The sequence below is a fragment of the Palaemon carinicauda genome, chromosome 24, assembly GCF_036898095.1.
Source record: "Palaemon carinicauda isolate YSFRI2023 chromosome 24, ASM3689809v2, whole genome shotgun sequence".
Taxonomy (NCBI): Eukaryota; Metazoa; Arthropoda; class Malacostraca; order Decapoda; family Palaemonidae; genus Palaemon; species Palaemon carinicauda.
Genome location: NC_090748.1, coordinates 93,468,781 through 93,491,944, shown reverse-complemented (window position 1 = coordinate 93,491,944; position 23,164 = coordinate 93,468,781). Strand labels below are relative to the sequence as shown.

At 47.6% G+C, this 23,164-nt stretch overlaps 1 protein-coding gene across 1 annotated transcript in view; it reads left to right on the top strand.

The window, feature by feature from the left end:
• Positions 1 to 23,164, top strand: part of LOC137618216 (uncharacterized) — a 57,681-nt gene that overhangs the window by 12,947 nt on the left and 21,570 nt on the right. Inside the window, exon 3 of the mRNA XM_068348334.1 lies at positions 18,413 to 18,872. Within this exon, the coding sequence (XP_068204435.1) occupies positions 18,413 to 18,872 (460 nt within the window). The remainder of the gene's footprint in view (positions 1 to 18,412; positions 18,873 to 23,164) is intronic.

Below are 23,164 nucleotides of genomic sequence, written 5' to 3'. Positions count from 1 at the left end.
TCCTTACCAGGTACTTATTTATTTTATGTTTGTTATTTTGAATAACTGATAAAATGAAATACGGGATACTTAGCTTCTTTGTTAACATGTATGCTGGTCTCCACCCACCACCCTGGGTGTGAATCAGCTACATGATCGTCGGGTAAGATTAATATTGAAAAATGTTATTTTCATTAGTAAAATAAATTTTTGAATATACTTACCCGACGATCATGAATTTAAGAACCCGCCCTTCCTCCCCATAGAGAACCAGTGGACCGAGGAGAAAATTGAGTTCTTGTTGACAAGAAGTACTTGAGTACCTACTCACAGATGGCGCTGTTGTGTACACCCCCACCTGGATAGCGATCGCTGGCGTATCCCGACCGTAGATTTCTGTCGGGCAACGGAGTTGACAGCTACATGATCGTCGGGTAAGTATATTCAAAAATTTATTTTACTAATGAAAATAACATTTTTCAACATTTTAACAATAAAAAATTTTCTGCCTAAGAAATTATAAATGAATAAGTATATAATAAATACTAAATTAAAACACATTGTATAAAATATCACAGACATGGTTGAACAAAAGTGTGATGGAAAATACCTTAGGCCAGTTTTTTTAAAACTGTGGGTCATGTGAACAATAAAATGGGTCTGGACCAAAAATTAAGGAAATCAAAATTATGCAAATGAGAGCAAAGTGAATAATATAAACAACTTAGAATACAGTATTGCAAACCATTCATAACACAAATGTTGTTAAAGATAATAATCTTAGCAAGGAAATACTGACTTCTTTTGAGACATCAAGTAAGATGATGAAAGTAACAAGACATTATGGTAAAGGAATATTTACAAGATGGTTTTATGAAGTGGGTGGATTCCAATGGAAACTATGGGCCTTAATGCTTGGTCTGTTATGATGTTCTTGCTAATGAGAGTTTGAAACCTTCAAAACAAAAGAGACACTTTGGTAGACAACACAACAAACTTTCAGAGAAACCTGTAGAATATTTTCAAAGAAAGAAAAAGATTTGCAGTCATCAGTAAAAGTTCTTTGTCACTTTACAACTGTTAAATGAGAAATCCATATTGGCATCATATTTCATTGCATATCTTGTAGCAAAAAAGAAGTTGCCACACATATTAACTGAAAAGGTTATTCTTTCTTCATATTTGGATATTGTTTGCTTTATGTTTGATGGGAAATCTTCGGAAAAATTAGCAATAGGACCTATCAGTGACAATAAAACATCACACTGAATTTGTTCAATTGCAGAGCATTTAGAAGAAATGCTTATTGCAAGACTGCAATCTGGTATAGATTTTGTAATACAGCTAGATGAAAGCACTGATATCGCGAATTGTGTTACACTTTTAGTTTGTCAGATACATGTGGCAAAGTATGTGGGAAGACTTGTTATGCTGTCTAAATTTGACATTGTACACAACTGGTTCAGATGTATTTGCTGCATTAGAAGGGAGTCTAGTTGGGAAATATAAAGGAAACTTGAAAAACTGATGAGTGGTTATAAGTGGTGGAGCTGTGAATATGACCTGGAACAATAGTGGTGTTATTAAGAGATTTTTTGCTTGGTCGCAGCCGATAAGAATGCAGTTTGGAATCACGGTTTTATACACCGACAAGCTCTGGTATCAAAGGGACTTTATGAGAATCTTAAGGAATTGTTGAAAAGAGTAGTTAAAATTGTAAATTTTATAAAAGGAAGCTCACTAAACAGTAGAATATTTAAAATTTTCTATTCAGAGATTGGAGCCCAATACACCCACTTACTGTATCACTCAGAAGTTTGTTAGTTTTTACAAGGCAAGATGCTTACCAGGGTGTATGAACTTAGAACTGAGCTTCATAGGTATTTGGTTGAAAGAAATAATCCCGTGGCGCTACTTTTGGGAGATGATGTATGGATCAATAAACTAGCTTACTTAATGGATGTTTTCAACCTTATAATGATTTAAACATGAAACTTCAAGGAAAAAGCTGCAACATACTTCAACATATTGAATATTAAGGGTATGACAAGGAATGCTTAAAGATGATCATCAAATCTATTATACGTTTCCAACATTGTTACAACACATTGCTGAGATTGTTTTTGACGACATATTAACAAAATGAAAACTCAGGATTTTGTACATCTTACTTTCCCATTTCATAGGATTCTTTACATCTTACTTTCCCATTTCATAGGATTTTTTACATCTTACTTTCCCATTTCATACCTTTGATAATTATTTTCTTGAAGTGAAATTTGAACCATTTCAGAAAACTCTTTGGATAAAAATCCATTTGGTTTCCAAAGTCCTGAATCAATACAGTGATTGAGTTAAACTTGATACCTGATGCAGAAGCTGAATTTCTGCATCTTAGTTGTTTCTTTACACGTAAAACAATTTTGAGAAATTCAATGTGCTCATTTTGGTTTAAGAACAAAGGGGAATTTCCACTACTAAGTACAAAGAGTATTCTGTTACTATTATCTACTTAACCTGTGTGAACTTGGATGTTCCACATAAACTCAAAGACTAATGACAGGAACAGGCTCAACACTGCACTTGATACGTGTGTAACATTGTCTTTCTGTACTGTATTCCTAATTTGAAACAGATGTTTATGAACAAACAAGCACATCCATCACATAAAATATTTTTCAATATTAAACTTACCCGATAATCATGTAGCTGTCAACTCCGTTGCCCGACAGAATTCTATGGAGGGATACGCCAGCTATCACAATACTAGAAGGGGGTGTATTTACCAGCGCCACCTGTGGCCAGGTACTCAAGTACTTCTTGTTGACACCTCCTCAATTATTCCTCTGTCGTGCTTCCGGCAAGACGTTCTGGGATACGCTTATGTTCTTGGAGTATTTTCACGACTTTGGTGAAGTATTTCTCTTTGATTTCGGCTGTCGCTTTACTGGAAAACTTCTATATTAGCTTAGTTAGCTTTTGGAATTAATTTGATTAATTTTGGTGACGAGAGAGTATGAACTCTCGTTCACCTTTCAATGGCCGACCCTTCCCTTAGACGGAAGTGTTGGTGTCTAAGAGAGTATAGACTCTCTTTCTTAATTTTGCTTAACAAAGTTATAGATTTATTTTATATCTCTCCGCCTCTTATAGGCCTCTTCGATTAACTTCCTTTTATTATAAACTCATTAAAATTAATTTTTATATTTGTTTATATTCGACCTTCCTAATAGTAGGCGGTCTTTTACCGAAGTTAATAAACTTTGAGCCCGTCATTTCGGTTTTACCTGTTAACATATTATGCTATTTCCGCCACAGAGTTTGAAAGATTTTCTTTGACAGTCTCGTACTGTTTTCAAAGCTGAACTAACGTTTTGTTTTGTCTCTGCAGTTGTTGACGTTCAGAACGTTCAACTTGCACTCTATCGTTACGATAGAGAAAGAATGTTCACGGTTTCACGTTGCAGTAAGAGTAACCGTGTCTAGCGTTTTGTTCATTCTTTCTTAACTTAATGGTTTTGATCCTAATAAAGGAACTTTTCAGTTTTTTTCCTTTAACAATAATATGTTTTAACGATATATATGATTGGGCTCTTCTCTCAGAGAGAGAGAGAGAGAGAGAGAGAGAGATAGAGACGGAGGGAGAAAGAGGATAAACGTTTCATTCAAGCCTGCCAGGCGTACGAGTAACGTCATTATCGATTTTTGGCTCTTCTCCCTAGTCTCTTTAGGGGAAGAAACTAAACGTTTCTAGAGTGATCTAGTGTTTAGTCTCTTTCCAACCACTGATTTATCTTTCATTAGATTTTTCTGTTACATTGTAATTCTGTTTTAGCAATTACTAACTTTGAGAAAGGATAGAATTGCGTATTTCAGGTACAAACCACTTAAAGTTTCGAGTTCAGTGAAATAAGTGCAAACAGAAATCAAAGTGATAAGTGATTAGTGCGTGAGGGTACTTTTGTGCGCGCCAGTTGTCCTCCCAGTCCGGGACCTCTTGCAAGCTCCCAAGCCCAGGGGAGAAGCAATGTCGAAGGGCATAAGGGTTCAGCAGGCCTTGATCGGCGCACAGAAGTATTCTCGGTGGTTGTGGGCGTGTCTTACCGAGACCGTCACTCCCACCCGCAGACGATTGAGCCCTTATTTTGCTCGTCTGCAGAAGAGATTAGGGGAGGAAATAAAGGCAGAGTAACGCTGGTCTCAGGTCTCAAGACTTCTTAAACGTTAAGTCCAGACCTATGCCAGACGTACGAAGTTAAAGTTCACAACCCGAATGCAGTGATTACACTCCGACTAAGAGGAGTAAGGTTCTGCCACAACAGATCTCTGCTGTTAAGGCTTTACCTCAGCAGACCTTAGTGTCTGCCGACCCATTGTTAACTCTACTGCAGTCCATACAGTCACAACTTTCGGTCTTGATGCGTGAGTGTCGGGCTGAGAGTGTTGCACCGCCTGCACTCCCTCCACCTGTTCTCGCTGCACCTGTGCTCGCCCAGCCTGCACCTGCTCCGCCTGGTCGCAGCACCATCTGCCAGGCGTACGATGTTGTGAACTCTACTACAGTCCATGCAAGCACAGTTTTCGGACTTGATGAGTGAGTGTCGGGCTGAGAGTGTTGCTCCACCGCCTCCGCCTACACTCCCTCCTCCTACACTCGCTCCGCCTGATCACAGTACCATCTGCCAGGCGTATGATGTTGTGGACTCTACTACAGTCCATGCAAGCACAGCTTTCGGACTTGATGCGTGAGTGTCGTGCTGAGAGTGTTGCCCCTCCTGCACCTGTGGTGCACCAACCTCCTGCACCCGTTCAGCCTGTGCTGCACCCGCCTGCACCGGTGGTGCACCAACCTCCTGCACCCGTTCAGCCTGTGCTGCACCCGCCTGCACCGGTGGTGCACCAACCTCCTGCACCCGTTCAGCCTATGCTGCACCCGCCTGCACCGGTGGTGCACCAACCTCCTGCACCCGTTCAGCCTGTGCTGCACCCGCCTGCACTCGCTGCACCCAGTCGCAGCTCCTTCTGCCAGGCGTACGATGTTGAACCACTTTCGGAGTTTGCTGTTCACAGTGTTGTTCAGCCTCAGCCTTCTTTAAGGCAACCCTTGCTTTGGGATCAGGAGAGTTACACTCTTCCTCCTCCTCCCCTTGCTGCTCCTCCAGTGGTGCAACTCTCGGTTGGGGTACAACAACCTCTCCCCTCCGTGAGTCTGTCTGCTCAACCAGCGCTGCACCGAGTTCAACCCTCATCTAGGCAAGCTCATCTACACCATGCACTTGCGCCTCAGGAGCCTCAGCTTGCTAGAACTTTACCTTGTTCTGCGCACCACTCATCTCTCAGGAACAGGAACGGACTACTCCGCCTCCGTCCTCCGCTCAGCTGGTACAATCCTTGGGTGCAACTCTTGCTAGGAGTCAACCTCCTTCACCCTTGCACCTGCCTTCTGCTCCGTCTGTTGTTCAGCCTATGCAGTCTGAACCTCAGGTTTTCCCTCAAGTTGAGGAAACCTCTGTTGTTGTTCCAGCTCGTTCTGACTCTGCTGTTCAGCATACCATGGTTTAAACCCCATGCAAGCATGCATTAAGCACTCTAGCACTGGTCATGGAATTTCTGAGAAATTTTAAACGCCATGCACACGCTCTGCTTTCCTTTCAGCAGGCTCTGCTTACAGCAGGCTCTACTTCCTACATGCTCAGCATTCAGCATGCTCTGCATTCAGCATGCTCTGCATACAACATGCTCTGCATACAGCATGCTCTGCATTCAGCATGCTCTGCATACAGCATACTCTGCATACATCATGCTCTGCATACCTTACCGCATGCTTCTCAACACATCTTGGGTTGTTGCCAACTCACTAGACTGTCAAGCAGTTTCATAACGTTGCCTTCTAGTCTGCTGCTTTGCACCAGTGAACCCTCACTCAGAGAACTTAGCTTTTCTAGGATAAGGTCCCTGTAGATGAGAAAGTTCTTTTCTCCCTCCTTCTGATATTCCCTTGAGGACTCTGTCATTTGGAGGGAGCCTTTAGCTGCATAACCTCTTATGGACTTTTATTTAAGCATAACATGCTTACAGGGAAGGTAATGGTTACACTTCAGCCGCTTATCCCGTCTGTTACCACACCTGCTCCCATAGACCTTGAGCTGTGTTGCATGACATGCAGTCCAAGCTTAGTCCTTGTTAGAGGATTTTTTTGTTTACGGAGTCAATGTGTCACGGGGAAGACGTTCAACAACCAACAGAAGGGACTTGTTGTGACGCAGTGGGCAACCTCAGCAACCCGTTAAGGAGTTGTCTGTACGACCCAGACAGTCTAGACAGATTCGGGTTGTCACTGTACTTCCTCGCTTGCCCATGATTGACAGTTTACAGACTGTGCAGCAGTATCATGATCTTGTGTCCGGCTCCGTCAGACGACTGGCTTTTAAGAGCTCCCTCAAGTCGTCGCTGTCTGGAGATTTTCAAATGGACTATGGATCTGACCAAGGAACTGGGCCTCCTGGTCAATTTTGAGGAGTCTCAGCTCGTTCCATCCCAGACCATTGTCTCCTTGGGTATGGATCTTCAGAGTCGAGCTTTTCGGACTTGTCCGTCGGCCCCAAGGATCTTCCAAGCCCTAGAATGCATCCAGAGCATGCTGAGAAGGAACCGATGCTTAGTCAGGCAGTGGATGAGTCTAACAGGGACACTTTCATCGCTGGCCCTGTTCATCGAGTTAGGGAGACTCCACCTCCGCCCCCTTCAGTATCATCTAGCTGCTCACTGGATAAAGGACATGACGCTAGAGACGGGCTCAGTTCCTGTTTCCGAAGAGATGAGGTCTACTCTAACGTGGTGGAAGAACAGCATTCTTCTCAAGGAAGGTCTACCATTGGCTGTTCAGTCCTCCGACCACCGTCTCTTCTCGGACGCATCGGACACGGGCTGGGGTGCGACACTGGACGGACAGGAATGCTCGGGAACATGGAATCAGGAACAAAGGACACTTCACATCTATTGCAAGGAGTTGTTGGCAGTTCATTTGGCCTTGATAAACTTCAAGTCCCTCCAGCTTAACAAGGTGGTGGAGGTGAACTCCGACTACACCACAGCCTTGGCTTACATCTCCAAGCAGGGAGGGACTCATTCGAGGAAGTTGTTCGAGATCGCAAGGGACCTCCTCATTTGGTCAAAAGATCGAAAGCTCACGCTGGTAACGAGGCTCATTCAGGGCGATATGAATGTCATGGCAGATCGCCTCAGCCGGAAGGGTCAGGTCTTCCCCACAGAGTGGACCCTTCTCAAGAATGTTTGCAGCAGACTTTGGGCCCTGTGGGATCAGCCAACCATAGATCTATTCGCTACCTCGATGACCAAGAGGCTCCTCTTGTATTGTTCTCCGATTCCAGACCCAGCAGCAGTTCGCGTGGATGCCTTTCTGCTGGATTGGTCCCATCTCAACCTGTATGCATTCCCGCCGTTCAAGATTGTCAACAGGGTACTTCAGAAGTTCGCCTCTCACAAAGGGACACGGCTGACGTTGGTTGCTCCCCTCTGGCCCGCGAGAGAATGTTTCACTGAGGTACTGCAATGGCTGGTCGACGTTCCCAGGACTCTTCCTCCTAGAGTGGACCTTCTGCGTCAACCTCACGTAAAGAAGGTACTCCCAACCTCCACGCTCTTCGTCTGACTGCCTTCAGACTATCGAAAGACTCTCAAGAGCTAGAGGCTTTTCGAAGGAGGCAGCCAGAGCGATTGCCAGAGCAAGGACGACATCCACTCTCAGAGTCTATCAGTCTTTATGGGAAGTCTTCCGAAGCTGGTGCAAGGCCAATGCAGTTTTTCCTCAACCAGTACCAATGTAACCCAGATTGCTGACTTCCTGTTACATCTAAGGAACGTAAGCTCCCTATCAGCTCCTACGATCAAGGGTTACAGAAGTTTGTTGGCAGCGGTTTTCCGCCACAGAGGCTTGGATCTTTCCTCCAACAAAGATCTACAGGACCTCCTTAGGTCTTTTGAGACCTCAAAGGAACGTCGGTTGTCCACTCCAGGCTGGAATCTAGACGTGGTCCTAAGGTTCCTAATGTCATCAGGATTTGAACCGTTCCAATCAGCCTCTTTTAAGGACCTCACATTGAAAAACTCTTTTCCTCGTGTGCTTAGCAACAGGTAAAAGAGTAAGTGAGATCCACGCCTTCAGCAGGAACATAGGTTTCACATCTGAAACGGCTACATGTTCCTTACAGCTCGGTTTTTTGGCTAAAAACGAGCTTCCTTCCCGTCCTTGGCCTAAGTCGTTCGAGATCCCAAGCCTGTCCAACATGGTGGGGAACGAACTGGAGAGAGTACTTTGCCCAGTTAGAGCTCTTAAGTACTATCTAAAGGTCAAAACCATTACGAGGACAATCAGAAGCCTTATGGTGTGCTATCAAGAAGCCTTCTCTACCAATGTCTAAGAACTCAGTTTCTTACTACATCAGGCTTCTGATTAGAGAAGCAAATTCTCATCTGAAGGAAGAAGACCTTGCTTTGCTGAAGGTAAGGACACACGAAGTGAGAGCTGTGGCTACTTCAGTGGCCTTCAAACAGAACCGTTCTCTGCAGAGTGTTATGGATGCAACCTATTGGAGAAACAAGTCAGTGTTCGCATCATTCTATCTCAAAGATGTCCAGTCTCTTTACGAGTACTGCTACACCCTGGGTCTATTCGTAGCAACGAATGCAGTAGTAGGCGAGGGCTCAGCCACTACATTCCCATAATCCCATAACTTTTTAACCTTTCTCTTGAATACTTTTTATGGGTTGTACGGTCGGCTAAGAAGCCTTCCACATCCTTGTTGATTTGGCGGGTGGTCAATTCTTTCTTGAGAAGCGCCAAGGTTAAAGGTTGTGATGAGGTCCTTTAGTATGGGTTGCAGCCCTGTATACTTTAGCACCTTTGAGTTGATTCAGCCTTCCAAGAGGAACGCTGCGCTCAGTAAGGAAGACGATCTTATTAAAGGCAGAGTAACGGTTCAAGTCGACTTCCTTACCAGGTACTTATTATTTCATTGTTATTGTGGATAACTGATTATATGAAATATGGGATACTTAGCTATCCTTTAATCTTGTACACTGGTTTTCACCCACCCCCCTGGGTGTGAATCAGCTACATGATTATCGGGTAAGTTTAATATTGAAAAATGTTATTTTTATTAATAAAATAAATTTTTGAATATACTTACCCGATAATCATGATTTAATCGACCCTCCCTTCCTCCCCATAGAGAACCAGTGGACCGAGGAATAATTGAGGAGGTGTCAACAAGAAGTACTTGAGTACCTGGCCACAGGTGGCGCTGGTAAATACACCCCCTTCTAGTATTGTGATAGCTGGCGTATCCCTCCATAGAATTCTGTCGGGCAACGGAGTTGACAGCTACATGATTATCGGGTAAGTATATTCAAAAATTTATTTTATTAATAAAAATAACATTTTTCCTTAATATTATGCACATTATCTTTGTATCAGAATTTTCTTCATATTTGTTTTTCTAAAAGTAGTAATATTTTATTCATACACATAAATAAAAAAATGTGCAGATCATAAAGAAATATACTGAACATATAAATTGTTGATGCTGAATAAATGAGCCTAGTGAACAGAGTTTGTCTTATTACACCTAGGTTTTATGAGTCGCGATGCAAACTGTGGTTCTTTGCTGTGGGTCGCAGTAAAAAAAGTTTGGAAAACGGCTGCCCTAGGCTAACATTTGTTGACGCTGCGCTCGAACTGCGTACATCTGTGTTTCTTATGTGAGATCATACACCACATGCTATTGGCTGACATATGAGAGTCTGCCAATCAGGGCAGGGTAATCTGTACCCTGGCCGCTAATTAACCTACTGAGCGCAGCTTCACGTACGGCAGTGATGCTTGCCTGGGCAGCATCTCCCTTTGATACATTCCACTTAACATTTTGTGAGCTGTACATCATGCCGTTAAGGAGCTCGACCAGATGATTGATGCTGGTAAGAACTCTGTATAGTAAATTTTCTTTACATTTGTTTGTATTGAAGGGTCTCCTCCATCTCTGACATCTCTATGCTCAGGTAGTTAGGAGGTTGAGCAGAGTAATAACTTAAAATCCCATACAGGACCAAAGTACATTGACATTTACCTGGTCTGTAAAACCAGCCACTTTGGTCAAATAGGGACTTCTGCACATCCCGAGGATAAGTCTCTTATTAAAAGTCGAAAATTTATATTGCACATAGAAACAAATCGCAAATTTTTTAATCAATTTGTATTTTTCCTAACCATACAAACTTACCTCTAAGTTACCCTGATTCCCTCAATTGCGCTGAAACTCTTAGGTCAAAGGTCAAAGGTCAAAGTGCATGTAGCGCTACATGTCAGCTGGGTACGGCTTCCCTGCCACCCGGCAGCCAGCTCCGCAGGATTCGTGTTCCTATTAAAGGTCGCAGCTTTGTATGGTTAGGAAAAATATAATTGTTCCGTAACCGAAATACAAACCACGCTATTTACAAAGGGTATTACTTTTAGCGTAGCTGAAATGGCGAGCCATTAGAATTTAACGAGGGTGTATTACCCCCACGCTAGTTAGCGGGGGGGTAGGGGAGTGGTAGCTAGCTACCCCTCCTCCCCCTCACACACAGGTGAATACCCACTTTCACTTTTGGCTCGGACTGTGACAGACGTCTCTGTCTTGGTCCTCTCTTGGCAGCCTTTGTTTGTTTTGTCTTTACTTAATCGCTTACTTTTCTTTTACTCTATATATATGTAAACATGTTTTCATGTTTGTATATATATTTGAGTATAGAAATAAGTAAGTTTCCTTTTCAGCTTTGTGTGTGTAGTGTACGATATCTACGTGGAGGCCTCGGCAGTTAGGCCCCCACGGCGTAATTTTATGGGTGGCGATCGAGTTTGACTTATGTCTTTCTCTCTCTCTCTCTTGAGGTCGTTCACCCTTTTACTACGTGTTACTACGGCCTTGTAGCTTCCTTTCCGTGTGGGGGGGTTGCTACGCCGTACGTTTGTCTCAATTAGTTATGAATCTAATTGTAGTTGATTTTTGTTTTTCAGCTTGTAGAACGATTCCTTTCGGGGTTTTCGTTCTTTCTTTAGTGTTCATTTTTAAATTACATAATTACATAGTTACATAATTATAATTGTTATAATTCTGTTTTGGTTACAGCTCTCCTTCCGTGAGTGTAAGTGGTTGTGAGGGCACGTGCCTGTTGTGTAATTCTTGTTCCTTTCCCTCGGGATTCCTCTTCGGAGCCTTCCCGGGGGAATGAATGTGTACTAATATTATTTGTTTTCATTTTTTTACAGTTACCGATCTAGTTCGTTTCTGTAATATGGCAACGGTGTGAGCTGTCTGGTTGAGTCCTGGGGATTCGGCTGTTGCTGCCTCCCCCCTTGTATTTTCGTCAGGGGCGTGTCTCCTTCTACTGGAAGTACTCCCGTGACGACGGACAGCTCTCCAGTTCATTTTAGAACTCTCAGGAGGCTTGCCTCCTTGGGCGGGTAACTTTCCTTCCGAGGGAAGTTTTTCCTGTCCAGGCTTGAGTTTTTCCCCTTTTGGGGGGTTCTTCTCTTGCCTTTTTTTCGTGCGACTATGCTCTTGGTGCTGAGTGGTCGCACCTGCAGTTTCGCTCAAGGGGCTGGGCAACTGCAGGAGCTCCTCTTCGGAGGATTGCTCCTTTTAGGTCACTGGCTGACCAGTCTCTTCCACGAAGTGTTTCTCTTTCGTTCGCGAGAGAGTACACTCATAGAGACTCCTCTTTGGAGGTTTCTTCTGTTGCTGTTGCTGTTGCTGTTGGCCTCCCTCGCCGTAAGGCCCACCGTCCGCCTCGTCGTAAGGGCCTCTCATCTCCCTATAAGGGTGCTTGAGGCGCCTTTTTGGATCCGTTTGCAGCCTACAACTCCTTTTTCTCGATCTTCCGCCTTGGTGCAGATGGACAGCAGTCTGATCTCGTCTTACGACGGGCAACGGTCTTCCCGACGGACAACGGTCTTCCCGACGGACAGCGGTCTTCCGACGGACATCAGTCTTCCGGCGGACAACGATCCCTTCGGGGCAAGGGGTTGCCCCCACGGGGGTTCTTCCCTTGCGTGTCAGGGTTTCCCTGCGCGCCCTTCTGCTGTGTTCTCTCCTGCTCCTGCTCAGTGTTAGCACACAGGCGCTCTTCTGCTCATCAGCGCTCTCCTGTTCGTCAGCGCTTTCAAGATGATCATCCCTGCGGTTCCTGTTGGTTCCTGTTACGCGCCCTGTGCGCCCACGTTTCGCCCTCGCGATCTAGAACTTCGGTTCAGGTCGGGGTCAAGGACTCTTCTTCTTTGCGCAGGCTTCCACGCGTAGCCTTCTGCTCGTCAGCGATCATCAGATCGCCAGCGATCATCAGCTCGCCAGCGATCATCAGCTCGTCAGCGATCATCAGCTTGCCAGCGATCATCAGCTCGCCAGCAATCACCTGTCTCTCGGCGATCTCCGGATCGCCCACGTGTGTTACAGCCGGCACGCCAACGTTCTTCAACACTTCTGAAGGAACATGGTTCGCCAGCTACTAGCTCACCTGCGCATGCTGATCACCATCGCGTGACCCTCAACTGCGGATGCTGATCGCCATCGCGCGACCCTCAAACTGCGGATGCTGATCGCCATCGCGCGACCCTCAAACTGCGGATGCTGATCGCCATCGCGCGACCCTCAATTGCGGATGCTGATTGCCATCGCGCGACCCTCAACTGCGGATGCTGATCGCCATCGCGCGACCCTCAACTGCGGATACTGATCGCCATCGCGCGACCCTCAACTGCGGATGCTGATCGCCATCGCGCGACCCTCAACTGCGGATGCTGATCGCCATCGCGCGACCGCACACCTGCGGATGCTGATCACCATCGCTCGACCCTGCGCATGCTGATCACCATCGCGCGACCCTCAACTGCGTATGCTGTTCGCCATCGCGCGATCGCCCACCTGCAGATGCTGCTCGCCATCGCCGACCTGCGCATGCTCATCGCCATCGCGCGACCCTGGCATGCTGATCACCATCGCGCGACCCTGCGCATACTGATCACCATCGCGCGACCCGGCGCATGCTGATCACCATCGCGCGATCGCCCTCCTGCACAGGCTGCTCGCGATCGCTCACCTTTGCAAACTGCTCGACCATCGCGTCGGCATAACACAACGCGCCATCGCCAACCTGCGCATTAGCGCTCACCAGCTCACCACCGATCGCTTGTTGATCCATATCGCAAGCGGTCTTCCTCGCCCACGCGGCAGCGCGTTTCCTCGCCATCGCGCTAACGCTTGCGTTCGCCGCCTCAGACTCGCTCTCATCCACCTGCCCACCCTCACGACCGCTCGCCTGCGCGACCGCTCGCCCGCGCGACTGCTCGCCCGCGCGCCCGCGCGACCACTCGCCTGCGCGCCCACACTCCCACGTGCCTGCACGTCTACGCTCATGCTCTCCTATGTTCGCCCACGCGCGAACCAATGGTTTTTCCATCGCGCGGACGGATGGTGTTCCGTCGCGCGAACCTACAGTGTTTCTTCGCACAAATGTCGGCTTATTTCTTGCAGTATCCATTGCTCGTCTATGGGTTATCGCTCGCCGACCACCAGCTCTCGCCCTTCCTACCACGCTCGCCCTCCCTACCACGCTCGCCCTCCTTCTGCGCTCCTTCGCTCACCTTCGTTTGCGTTACCGCGCATGAGCGCTTCCACGTTCGCCCATGCGAAAATCTTTGAATTTCCGTCGCGCGAGCTCCAGGGCGATTGCGACCACGATTCCCAATGGGGTTTTCGCAGCATGACCAGCCTGGCGAGTTCTTCTGGAGCGTATTTCCAGAACACGGCCTCACCCCGTAAACGCAGAGCATGGCACTTGCAAGAATAGGAGAAACTTAAGGGAGATCTGAGCAGCACTCCTCTTTCCTGAACCTGGGTTAGCCCTTCCCCGTCATTACCTGGAAGGATTTTTGGCGGGGGGGCTTTCCGTTCGAGATTTCTCCATCGGACGAGGGGTGACTGCTTACCTCTTCCTCTGGGAGCTGACCAGGTTCTTTCCCTCCTCGGTTACGGCCCGAGGTTTGGTTCAAGGAAGCTACAGGAAGATCAAGGGTACTTTCCTCCTCTCGAGCTCAGGCACCTTGGCCTTTCGTCGTTAAGTATCTAACTTGCGGACAAGCTCGATGTTGTACCATCTGGACGCGCTGACTGAGGGCTTCCTTCGGGTGTCTCATCTGTGGAGGTCGACGACCTCAGACACCCTTCCATCCTTGAGAAGAGTTTGTTTGTACCCAAGGACAGAGACTTAGACAGCTGCTGTGCGGAGTAAATCGACTTCCGGTTTCACTCCTCCAAGGCGCTTTCTTCCAGACTCTGCAGGGCTCCAGCGCCCTTTTCTTTCAACCACGTCGGCCTAAGTTATCGGCTACGACAACTGGGACAAGGTGTCCAATTGCAGTTTCCTCCTGTCAGGAACAGATGGTACGGGAGACTCCCCTGGGGGGGCATAGTCCTAAAAGGAGTTCACGAACTCTAGGATTGCAGGTTTTTCGCTGGGAGGATGCTTAAGGTTACTCATCCGAATGACAGCTTCCCGATGCCCATTCCCGCACAATCTCTGTGATTAGCCAAGGATATCGCGCCTGCCGTCTCTGTCAGCGAATTCAGTGTCTCTGAACCTCTTGCCATAGCGTCAGCAGAGTTGCCCGGTTGGGCAGAATGATCCATACCTTAGGCGAAGGTCTTCCTTAGGATCATCGACGGCTTCACCCCCGGCCCCCTCAGTCGATCCTTTCTTGTAAGGAAGGATCTGAGAGGGGATGTCCGTAGTCGACCTCTCAGCCCTGATCAAGTTTGTCGAACAAACTTCGGCCAGCGTAGACCAGCAGAATCGATCAGACTGGTAGCGAGGCGACAGGACTCCTTAAACCCTGGATCGGAAGGACGGGTACTTTCAGTTTCCATTCCATCCATCTTCCAGGGTGCTCGTCGAATTCAGCCTAGACTGCAAGTATTCCTGCTTATGATGCAGTGTGGCTATCCTGCCGTGGCATAGCAGGTTTGTTTCCCCAGAGAACTCTCCCTGCCTTCCTCTTAGCCGCTCAGGTGCAGGCTTCCGCCTCCTCTGCTGTTTGGAGGGCTGGTCAACTCCGGTAGGCTCGGGTTCGACCTTCTTCAGCGCCGGGACAAGCTTCCGGACGCTTACCATGAGTGTGGGCTCATGGTATTTTGCTTGGAGCCTTCTCTTCCTCTGCCTCAACATCTGGAGTATCTGGCCATGATATTGAGTCAACGGCCTTACCACGTTGGAAACCCCGCTTCTCGTCCGTCCAGCGAGGTTAAGCAACGTCGGTACTTGGATGGGTGACCACCTGGGGACGCCAGATTCTGTTACCACATCCTCCGAGCCTTCCTTTCGGTTGACTGTGGCAAGACTGAGGAGAGTCGCAGTACCTGTTTCAGTCAAGCAGAGCTTTCAGCCCTACCTTGGAACGTTTCCTAGTTCTCCTTTCCTCATTGACCCGTCTATAGTCCGAACGGTCGCCTCAGGATAAGTTCCATGTGGGGTGATCCAAGTTCCGGTGGCTTCAGGCAATGTTTAACCGGACTCCCTGGCCCTAGGGGACCAGCGGAACTATTAGACCTGCAATGGGTGTTGACCTATGGAGCCTCTTGATGGTAGTGGATATTCTCGTCCTTTCCCCACATTCTTGATGCGGTTCTCGGACTCGTCAAAGGAAAGGGGGGGGGGGGGGCATGTTCCGGTCCAGGCCTATGGTCAAGACCTGAAGGATACCTCTCCATCATTCAGGCAGGCTTAGGGGCCTTAGTCTGGCCCCTCTTCAGATCCTACAGCTCCTGCCGAGTCGCCCCGTTTGCGCGTCGACTTCATTCTAACCATCAGGGGACGCATTTTCACACCTTCACATCTTGCAGTAAAGATACCGGGATGATTGAGATTCTCTCAATACCACCATCGGCTCTCTCATTCCAGGCAGGGGAATGTTTCTCTCAGACTATCCGAGCAGAGCCTCGTAGAGAGAGTGTACCTGGGGGTCTTTGACCTTGGGTAACCAGCAAGTGCTGGTCTGGGGGACCTGATCGCGACAGCTTGGAACCTCAAGCTTCCGCTATTCTTCCCCCCAGTCTCAGACCCCGAGACTCTGGCAAGATGCATTCCGGTGATGGTGGGACAACTTCGACGCCTGCGTCTTCCCTCCTTTTTGTCTGTGGACAATGGGTCTCAACAAGACCAGGTTGTCTGTCAACCTTTCAATGGGAGAGCTCCACTGGGACTATGCGCAGAACGGTTTCTGGGCCCTCTGCATCCCCTGATGGAACTCCCGGGAGAGCTTCTCCCACGGCGCAGACTACTCAAGCAACCACACTGCGACATCTCTCCCGAACCGGGGCGTCGCTTCGGCTTCATGCCTGGAGACACTACGCTTCCTCCTCAAGAAGAGACAACCCGCTACAGTCGCGGTACGGAGGTCGCGTCTTCGGCGATAGTTATCCACAGGGGTCTCCCAGGCAAAGTGAAGTCTAAGGTGGTTGGTGCCGTGGGAGATATACCTCTTCCCTTGAGGCCTCTTCTCCAGCAATAACGGTCTTATTGCCTTTCGGCGGGAGGAAACTCCTTTCCGCTCTCGGCAATGAAGCCTGTCGCTCAGCCTTTCCCTGACCTTCAGGCTTAAAGGAATAACTTTTTTCTGCCCGCTGGATCTATCCTCGCTCATGCGAAGCTACGATCGTCCCTGCCCTAGTCGGAGGAAGACCTCCAACTTGGAGCATGGCTCGGACTTTTAGTCCTTTAAGAGATCTTCTCAAGACCCTTTACGACAGGCCTCGGATTGTATTCCGCCTTGGGTCTTCTGCTCACTCTGGCCACGGCCAGTGTGTAAGCAATCTTCTTGGTCTCTTACTACTCCCCCCCTTTCTAAGGAAGAGGGGAAGGCAACATTCAGGCTCGCTCCTGAGTTGTTGGCTAGACTCAGAATCTGAGGGTCCCGGCCCTTCGGTCCGATTCATTCAAGATTTCGAGTCTCCATTCTGTATCTGATGTCCCAAGACCTTCTCTTTCTTGCCAGTAAAGGAATCGAGAGGTTAGCGCTGGGAACAGCTGCAGTTTGTCCTCAGTTGCAGCCGATTTGGGAGCACAAGGAGGACATGGGGGGAGAGTCACCAGTATACCTCTTCAGCCCGGACTCAAGGACATTCATCTCGACCTGTCTCCAGACCCTCCCCCGTCACGTCGCCCTACAGCACGATGTTGGATACATCGCAACGTCCCTCGCCTTCGAGTAATACTACTCTGTGACGCAGGTGCTACAAGCTGGAGTCTGGAAGCGTCTAATGACCTTCGCAGCCCGCTTCCTGCAGGGAGTGACCCACAGGAGTCTCGATACGTTTTCTATCGCTCTGTGGTGGCTACACAACAGCTGGTCTAACCTCAGGCTCCTTTTTGGACAGATAGCAGAAGGTTGAGGGCATTGTTATCAGGTTTTAGTCTGCATGAACGAAAGAAGTATGTCTGGCCCTTACTTCTTTCTTCATCATCCCCTCTACGGGGAAGCAGCATCCTGGTCTCTGCATAGCTGACCTCGAACCTCTGCAGGTAAACCATGCTTCCTTGTGTTCCGAGTATTGAGTCAATACTGTCGCGTCCCCCATACCCTGACGAGGTGGTATTGGGAACGTCCTAACCCAGAGTTCCTTCTGGAACTCCAGGTCAACTGCCTAGGACGGGTCACACTTCTTCCTTCACACACAAGCTTACGTAGGCCACATGGTTCCTTGCGGAGCAAGGAACTTGTGAGGTGCAGGGACTCCTTTTCTCGAGTGCGACTCACTCGGATTCTGAGTCCCCGGGTAAAGCCAAAGCCAGTATGGCTGGGGACTTTCCACCCTTCCTAAGGGATAAGTCACCCTTTGTAAATAGCGTGGTTTGTATTTCGGTTACGGAACAAATGACAAATTCAAAGATAATTTGTATTTTTCCTAACCATACAAACCTTAGCTATTTACACATATTTTCCCGCCAGCCCTGTCCCCCAAGACAAGTCCTACCTCTAAGTGAAAGTGAGTATTCACCTGTGTGTGAGGGGGAGGAGGGGTAGCTAGCTACCACTCCCCTACCCCCCCGCTAACTAGCGCGGGGGTAATACACCCTCGTTAAATTCTAATGGCTCGCCATTTCAGCTACGCTAAAAGTAATACCCTTTGTAAATAGCTAAGGTTTGTATGGTTAGGAAAAATACAAATTATCTTCGAATTTGTCATGTTGATTTGAAATTTATAATTTTATATATTCCTCAGTTAGGTAGTCCATTATATACAGTATTTAGCCTTGCATGGAATTTTGTCATATTGTAAATAACATGAGCTTTGTTTTATATATCCTGATCTCTGTTTCATTGCAGGTGCAAGAACCAACTCCTCGACAGAATATGTTGCAACCTCAGCAGAATTTTATGCAGATTAGAAATGACCCAGTGAATTTGTCAAGATTATGTAATACTGTGAACACTTTACCAGCCAATGGATGTGTAACATCACCACCGACATCCTTACAGGTGTTGGAACCAACTCCCCAACAGAACATGTTGGAGTCTCATCAAAGTTATGTGCAAGTTAAAAATGACCCAGAAAATCTGTCAAGATTCTGTAATACTGGAAATACTTTACCTGCTATTGGAAGTGGAGTGTCACTGTCAACAGATACAGTAGAAGACAGTCGACTCAAAGGCCAGCTTCTTCAAGAAATCACGAGAGCAGCCGAGAGTTTTGAACCTTACAATACTTCGTCTTTGTCGTCTTCTAATTACCGGACCTATAATATAGTTTCTGATGTGCCTCATACTTCTGAAGCTGATTATGCCTGTGAGTTTCTTTTTATGACTGATATTTTTTGTTACAAACAAGTTTTTATCAGTGATAACCTCAAAGATTGGTGAATATTTAGAGAACTGTAACAAACGGTTCAATCGTGAAATCATGCATCATTTTATTTAAGCAAATAAATTATTATGGTAAATGGTGCAAATAAGTATATTATGATAAAAAGGTTTCACAAGATGTGTATAAAACTCTGTGTATTTTTGTAAATTATACAGTGGACTTTAAACTTTTCGACCATCTTCTGTGTACTTAGTCACAAAAAAAAAAAAATTATGGACGAAAGCATTAAAGTTCGCTGTGTAATTTGAAAAAATACACATAGTTTTATATAATGATAATATTTCCAGGTGGCCTATCACATTAAATTTGTATTGTTTTTATTGTAGTTTGTACACAGATCAAAATCTTCTTGTTCCTCTTATATAGATGCTTTAATTTGCTTGAATCTCCTATGTCTTGTGGGCTGTCACATTTGTTGGATGATATAGGCACCATCAGTCAAAAAAATAAAAGAGCTCAGAGAGTGTGTTTCATATGAAAGCATACATTCTTCTGTTAGCAACAAAGACACACTACTAACTTTGCAATGAGCCATGTTTTGAAGAGTAGCATACTCTAAATCAGCTTTAGAAACATTGTCTCAAATAGTTCATGATTAGTTCTCTATATCATTACTGTATTAGATTTTTCAATATTAATCTTACCCGATGATCATGTAGCTGTCAACTCTGTTGCCCGACAGAAAAAACCTAAGGTCGGGATACGCCAGCGATCGCTATACAGGTGGGGGTGTACAACAACAGCGCCATCTGTCGAGTAGGTACTCAGGTACTTCTTGTCAACAAGAACCAATTTTTCCTCTGTCGTGCCACCGGCAAGACCTACTTGGATACGCTGTTGTTTCTGGAGTTGATTTCACGCTTTTTGGTGATGTATTCGCTCTAGATATTAGCTTTCGCTGTTCAGGATTTACTATCTTTAACTTATCAAGCTTTTTTGATTAGTTTTGGCTTTATCGTTGACGACTTTGATAGATTTTGGATTCCCTCCTTGGCTAATTCAAGATGTCTGACCATTCTCAAGTCCCTAAGTACAGGCAGTGTAGCGCTAGGGACTGTTCTAGGCGTCTTCCGAAGGCCTCTATAGATCCTCACACCGTTTGTTCCAATTGTAGGGGTAAATCCTGTCAATTGGAAGATCGATGTGAGGAATGCGCTGGGCTTTCGGAATTCAATTTTAATGAATTCCTTAAATATGCACGTAGGCTAGAGAAGGATAGGATCAGGAGGAGTTCTTCTCGCTCGTTTGATTTTTCCTCTCCCCATGCCCCTCAACCTATTCCTTCCCCTGTAGTGGTGACTCCCGACCCTGCTACTAGTGCTCAACCCTCTATGGCGGACATGATGCGTGCCATTCAGGCTCTTGGTGACAGAGTGGAGTCATTAGCTAATGACCGGAATCAACTTTTGGCCGATGTCAAAGAGTTGAAAGAGAAAAGTGCAGTGGGAAGTGTAGTGAGTGCAAGTGCGGTGAAAAGTGTCAGTGTCAGTGTTACGCATGAGGGTGCATCTGTTCGTGCTAGTCGTCCTCCCAGTCCGGGACCTCTTGCAAGCTCCCAAGCCCAGGGGAGAAGCAATGTCGAAGGACCAAAGGGTTCGACAGGCCTTGATCAGCGTACAGATGTACCCTCAGTGGTTGCGGACGCATCTTGCAGAGATCGTCCCATCCACAAACAGACGAGTGAGCCCATTCATTCCTCGTCTGTGGAAGAAGTTTCTAGGAAGAAATGTTGGACCAAGGTCTCACGACCTCTCAAGCGCAAGGTCCCTTCCGAGCGAGTCCAACGGCCCAGGTGTAGCCACTGGGTCAGTTCGGACTCGCCGCAGTCTTCCGAAGACTGCACACCTCCCAAGAGAGGTAGAGTGGTTCCGCAGCAGACAATCACTCCGTCTGTTGCCGCACCAACCACGGTAGACCCTAAATGGTCTATGCTGCAGACTATGCAGTCTCAGCTTGCTTCCTTCATGCAGGAGTATCGGGCTGAGAAGGTTGACACTGCACCTGTTAACCTACAACCTGCCACGGTTGTGCGCTCAGCGGATACTGCGGCTGCCTGCTCCCACACTCCGCCTGTGAGGGCTCCACCACCGATGCGCAGTCGACCCTGCCAGACGCATGTTGACGTTAGCCGACATGCGGCAACCTCCGTTGACATGCGTGAGCTACCGCATCAGCAGTGGGAAGGTGCTGTTCAGCTGCCGTGTTATGACGCAATGCGGCAGTCTCCGCAACCCACGGCAGTCCCTCCCACGCAACAGCACTCTGTTTTTGTTGTTGCCAGCGCTCAGTCTGACCATCGGCGGCATGATGTTGGATCCAGTGCAGCTACGCATGCACCCGTGCTGCCGGATTCAGCCGTTCAGCTGTCTGCTCCACCTTTGCCACTTCCTCCTCAGCTTTCGGATGAAGGAGTATCTGATGACGACGAAGCTGCGCACTTGGACGATCCGCACTCCGACATAGAAGAACCCAAGTCTACGCCTCCCTCCCTAGACTTTAGGAAAGTCCTTGCCCTGTTTAGGGAGTTATATCCGGACCAGTTTGTGTCTGCAACCCCGCGCTCACCTCCCTCTGAGTTCGCTTTAGGCATGCAGTCAGCAGCTCCTGCCTTTACGAAACTCGTACTCGCGCGCTCATCCAAGAGAGCTTTGAGGGTACTGGGAGAGTGGTTGCAGTCCAAGAAGCAACTGGGGAAGACTGCTTTCATCTTTCCACCTACCAAGCTTGCTTCCAAATCTAGCGTCTGGTATGCCACGGGAGAGGAACCCGGCTTGGGAGTTCCTGCCTCTGCCCAGGGCGACTTCTCAAGTCTGGTTGACTCTCCCCGCAGGCTGGCTATGAGACGTTCCAAGATTTGCTGGACCTTTTCAGACATGGACCATCTGTTGAAGGGAGTTTTTTGTGCTTTTGAGATCTTCAACTTCCTCGACTGGTGTTTGGGAGCGTTAAGCAGAAAGACCTCCCCTTCGGATAAGGACTCTGCCATGCTTATCATGTCAAGCATGGACAAAGCCATTCGGGATGGGTCTGGCGAGCTTGCGGCTTCGTACGTGTCCGGAGTGCTTAAGAAGCGAGATCACCTTTGCTCCTTCTTGTCTGCGGGGATCACACCATGCCAGAAGTCGGAGTTGATGTTTGCTCCGCTTTCCAAGTGTCTCTTTCCGGAAGAGCTGATCAAGGGGATTGCTGCCTCGTTGATCCAGAAGGATACCCATGACCTGGTGGCGTCTTCCGCACGTAAAGTCACAGCTTTACCTTCCGTGCCTAGATCTAGGATGGACACACCAGCGTCTAGGTTCATCCCGCCCTTTCGTGGCAGAACCTCCAGCAGAGGAGGTACCCGTGCCGACAGTCAACGTGGCAAAAGGAAGAAGGGTTCCAAGTCCTCAAAAGGCAGAGTCTGACTGCCTACCTCTCCAGACAGCAGTGGGAGCCAGGCTTAAGAACTACTGGCAGGCTTGGGAGAGCAGAGGTGCAGACGCTCAGTCTGTGAAGTTGCTAAGAGAGGGGTACAGGATTCCGTTCTGGCGCAATCCCCCTCTAGCAACTACTCCCATCAACCTCTCTCCCAACTACAAGGAGAAGGACAAGAGGCTAGCTTTACAGCAAGAGGTGTCTCTCTTGCTACAAAAGGGAGCGGTAATCATAGTCCGGGACCATCAATCCCCGGGCTTCTACAACCGTCTCTTCCTGGTAGCGAAGAAGACAGGAGGGTGGAGACCGGTGCTGGACGTCAGTGCTCTCAATGCTTTTGTCACCAAGCAGACGTTCACCATGGAGACGACAAAGTCGGTGCTTGCAGCGGTCAGGAAGGAAGACTGTATGGTCTCGTTGGACCTGAAAGACGCGTACTTTCACGTCCCCGTCCATCCAGACTCCCAACCTTTCCTAAGGTTCGTCTTTGGAAAGGTCGTTTACCAGTTCCAAGCCCTGTGCTTTGGCCTAAGCACGGCACCCCTTGTGTTTACCAAACTGATGAGGAATATTGCCAAATTCCTGCATTTGGCAGACATCAGAGCCTCCCTCTATTTGGACGACTGGCTTTTAAGAGCTCCGTCAAGTCGTCGCTGTCTGGAGAATCTCAATTGGACTATGGATCTGACCAAGGAATTGGGCCTCCTGGTCAATATAGAGAAGTCCCAACTCGTCCCATCCCAAACCATTGTTTATCTCGGTATGGAGATTCTGAGTCGAGCTTTTCGGGCTTTTCCGTC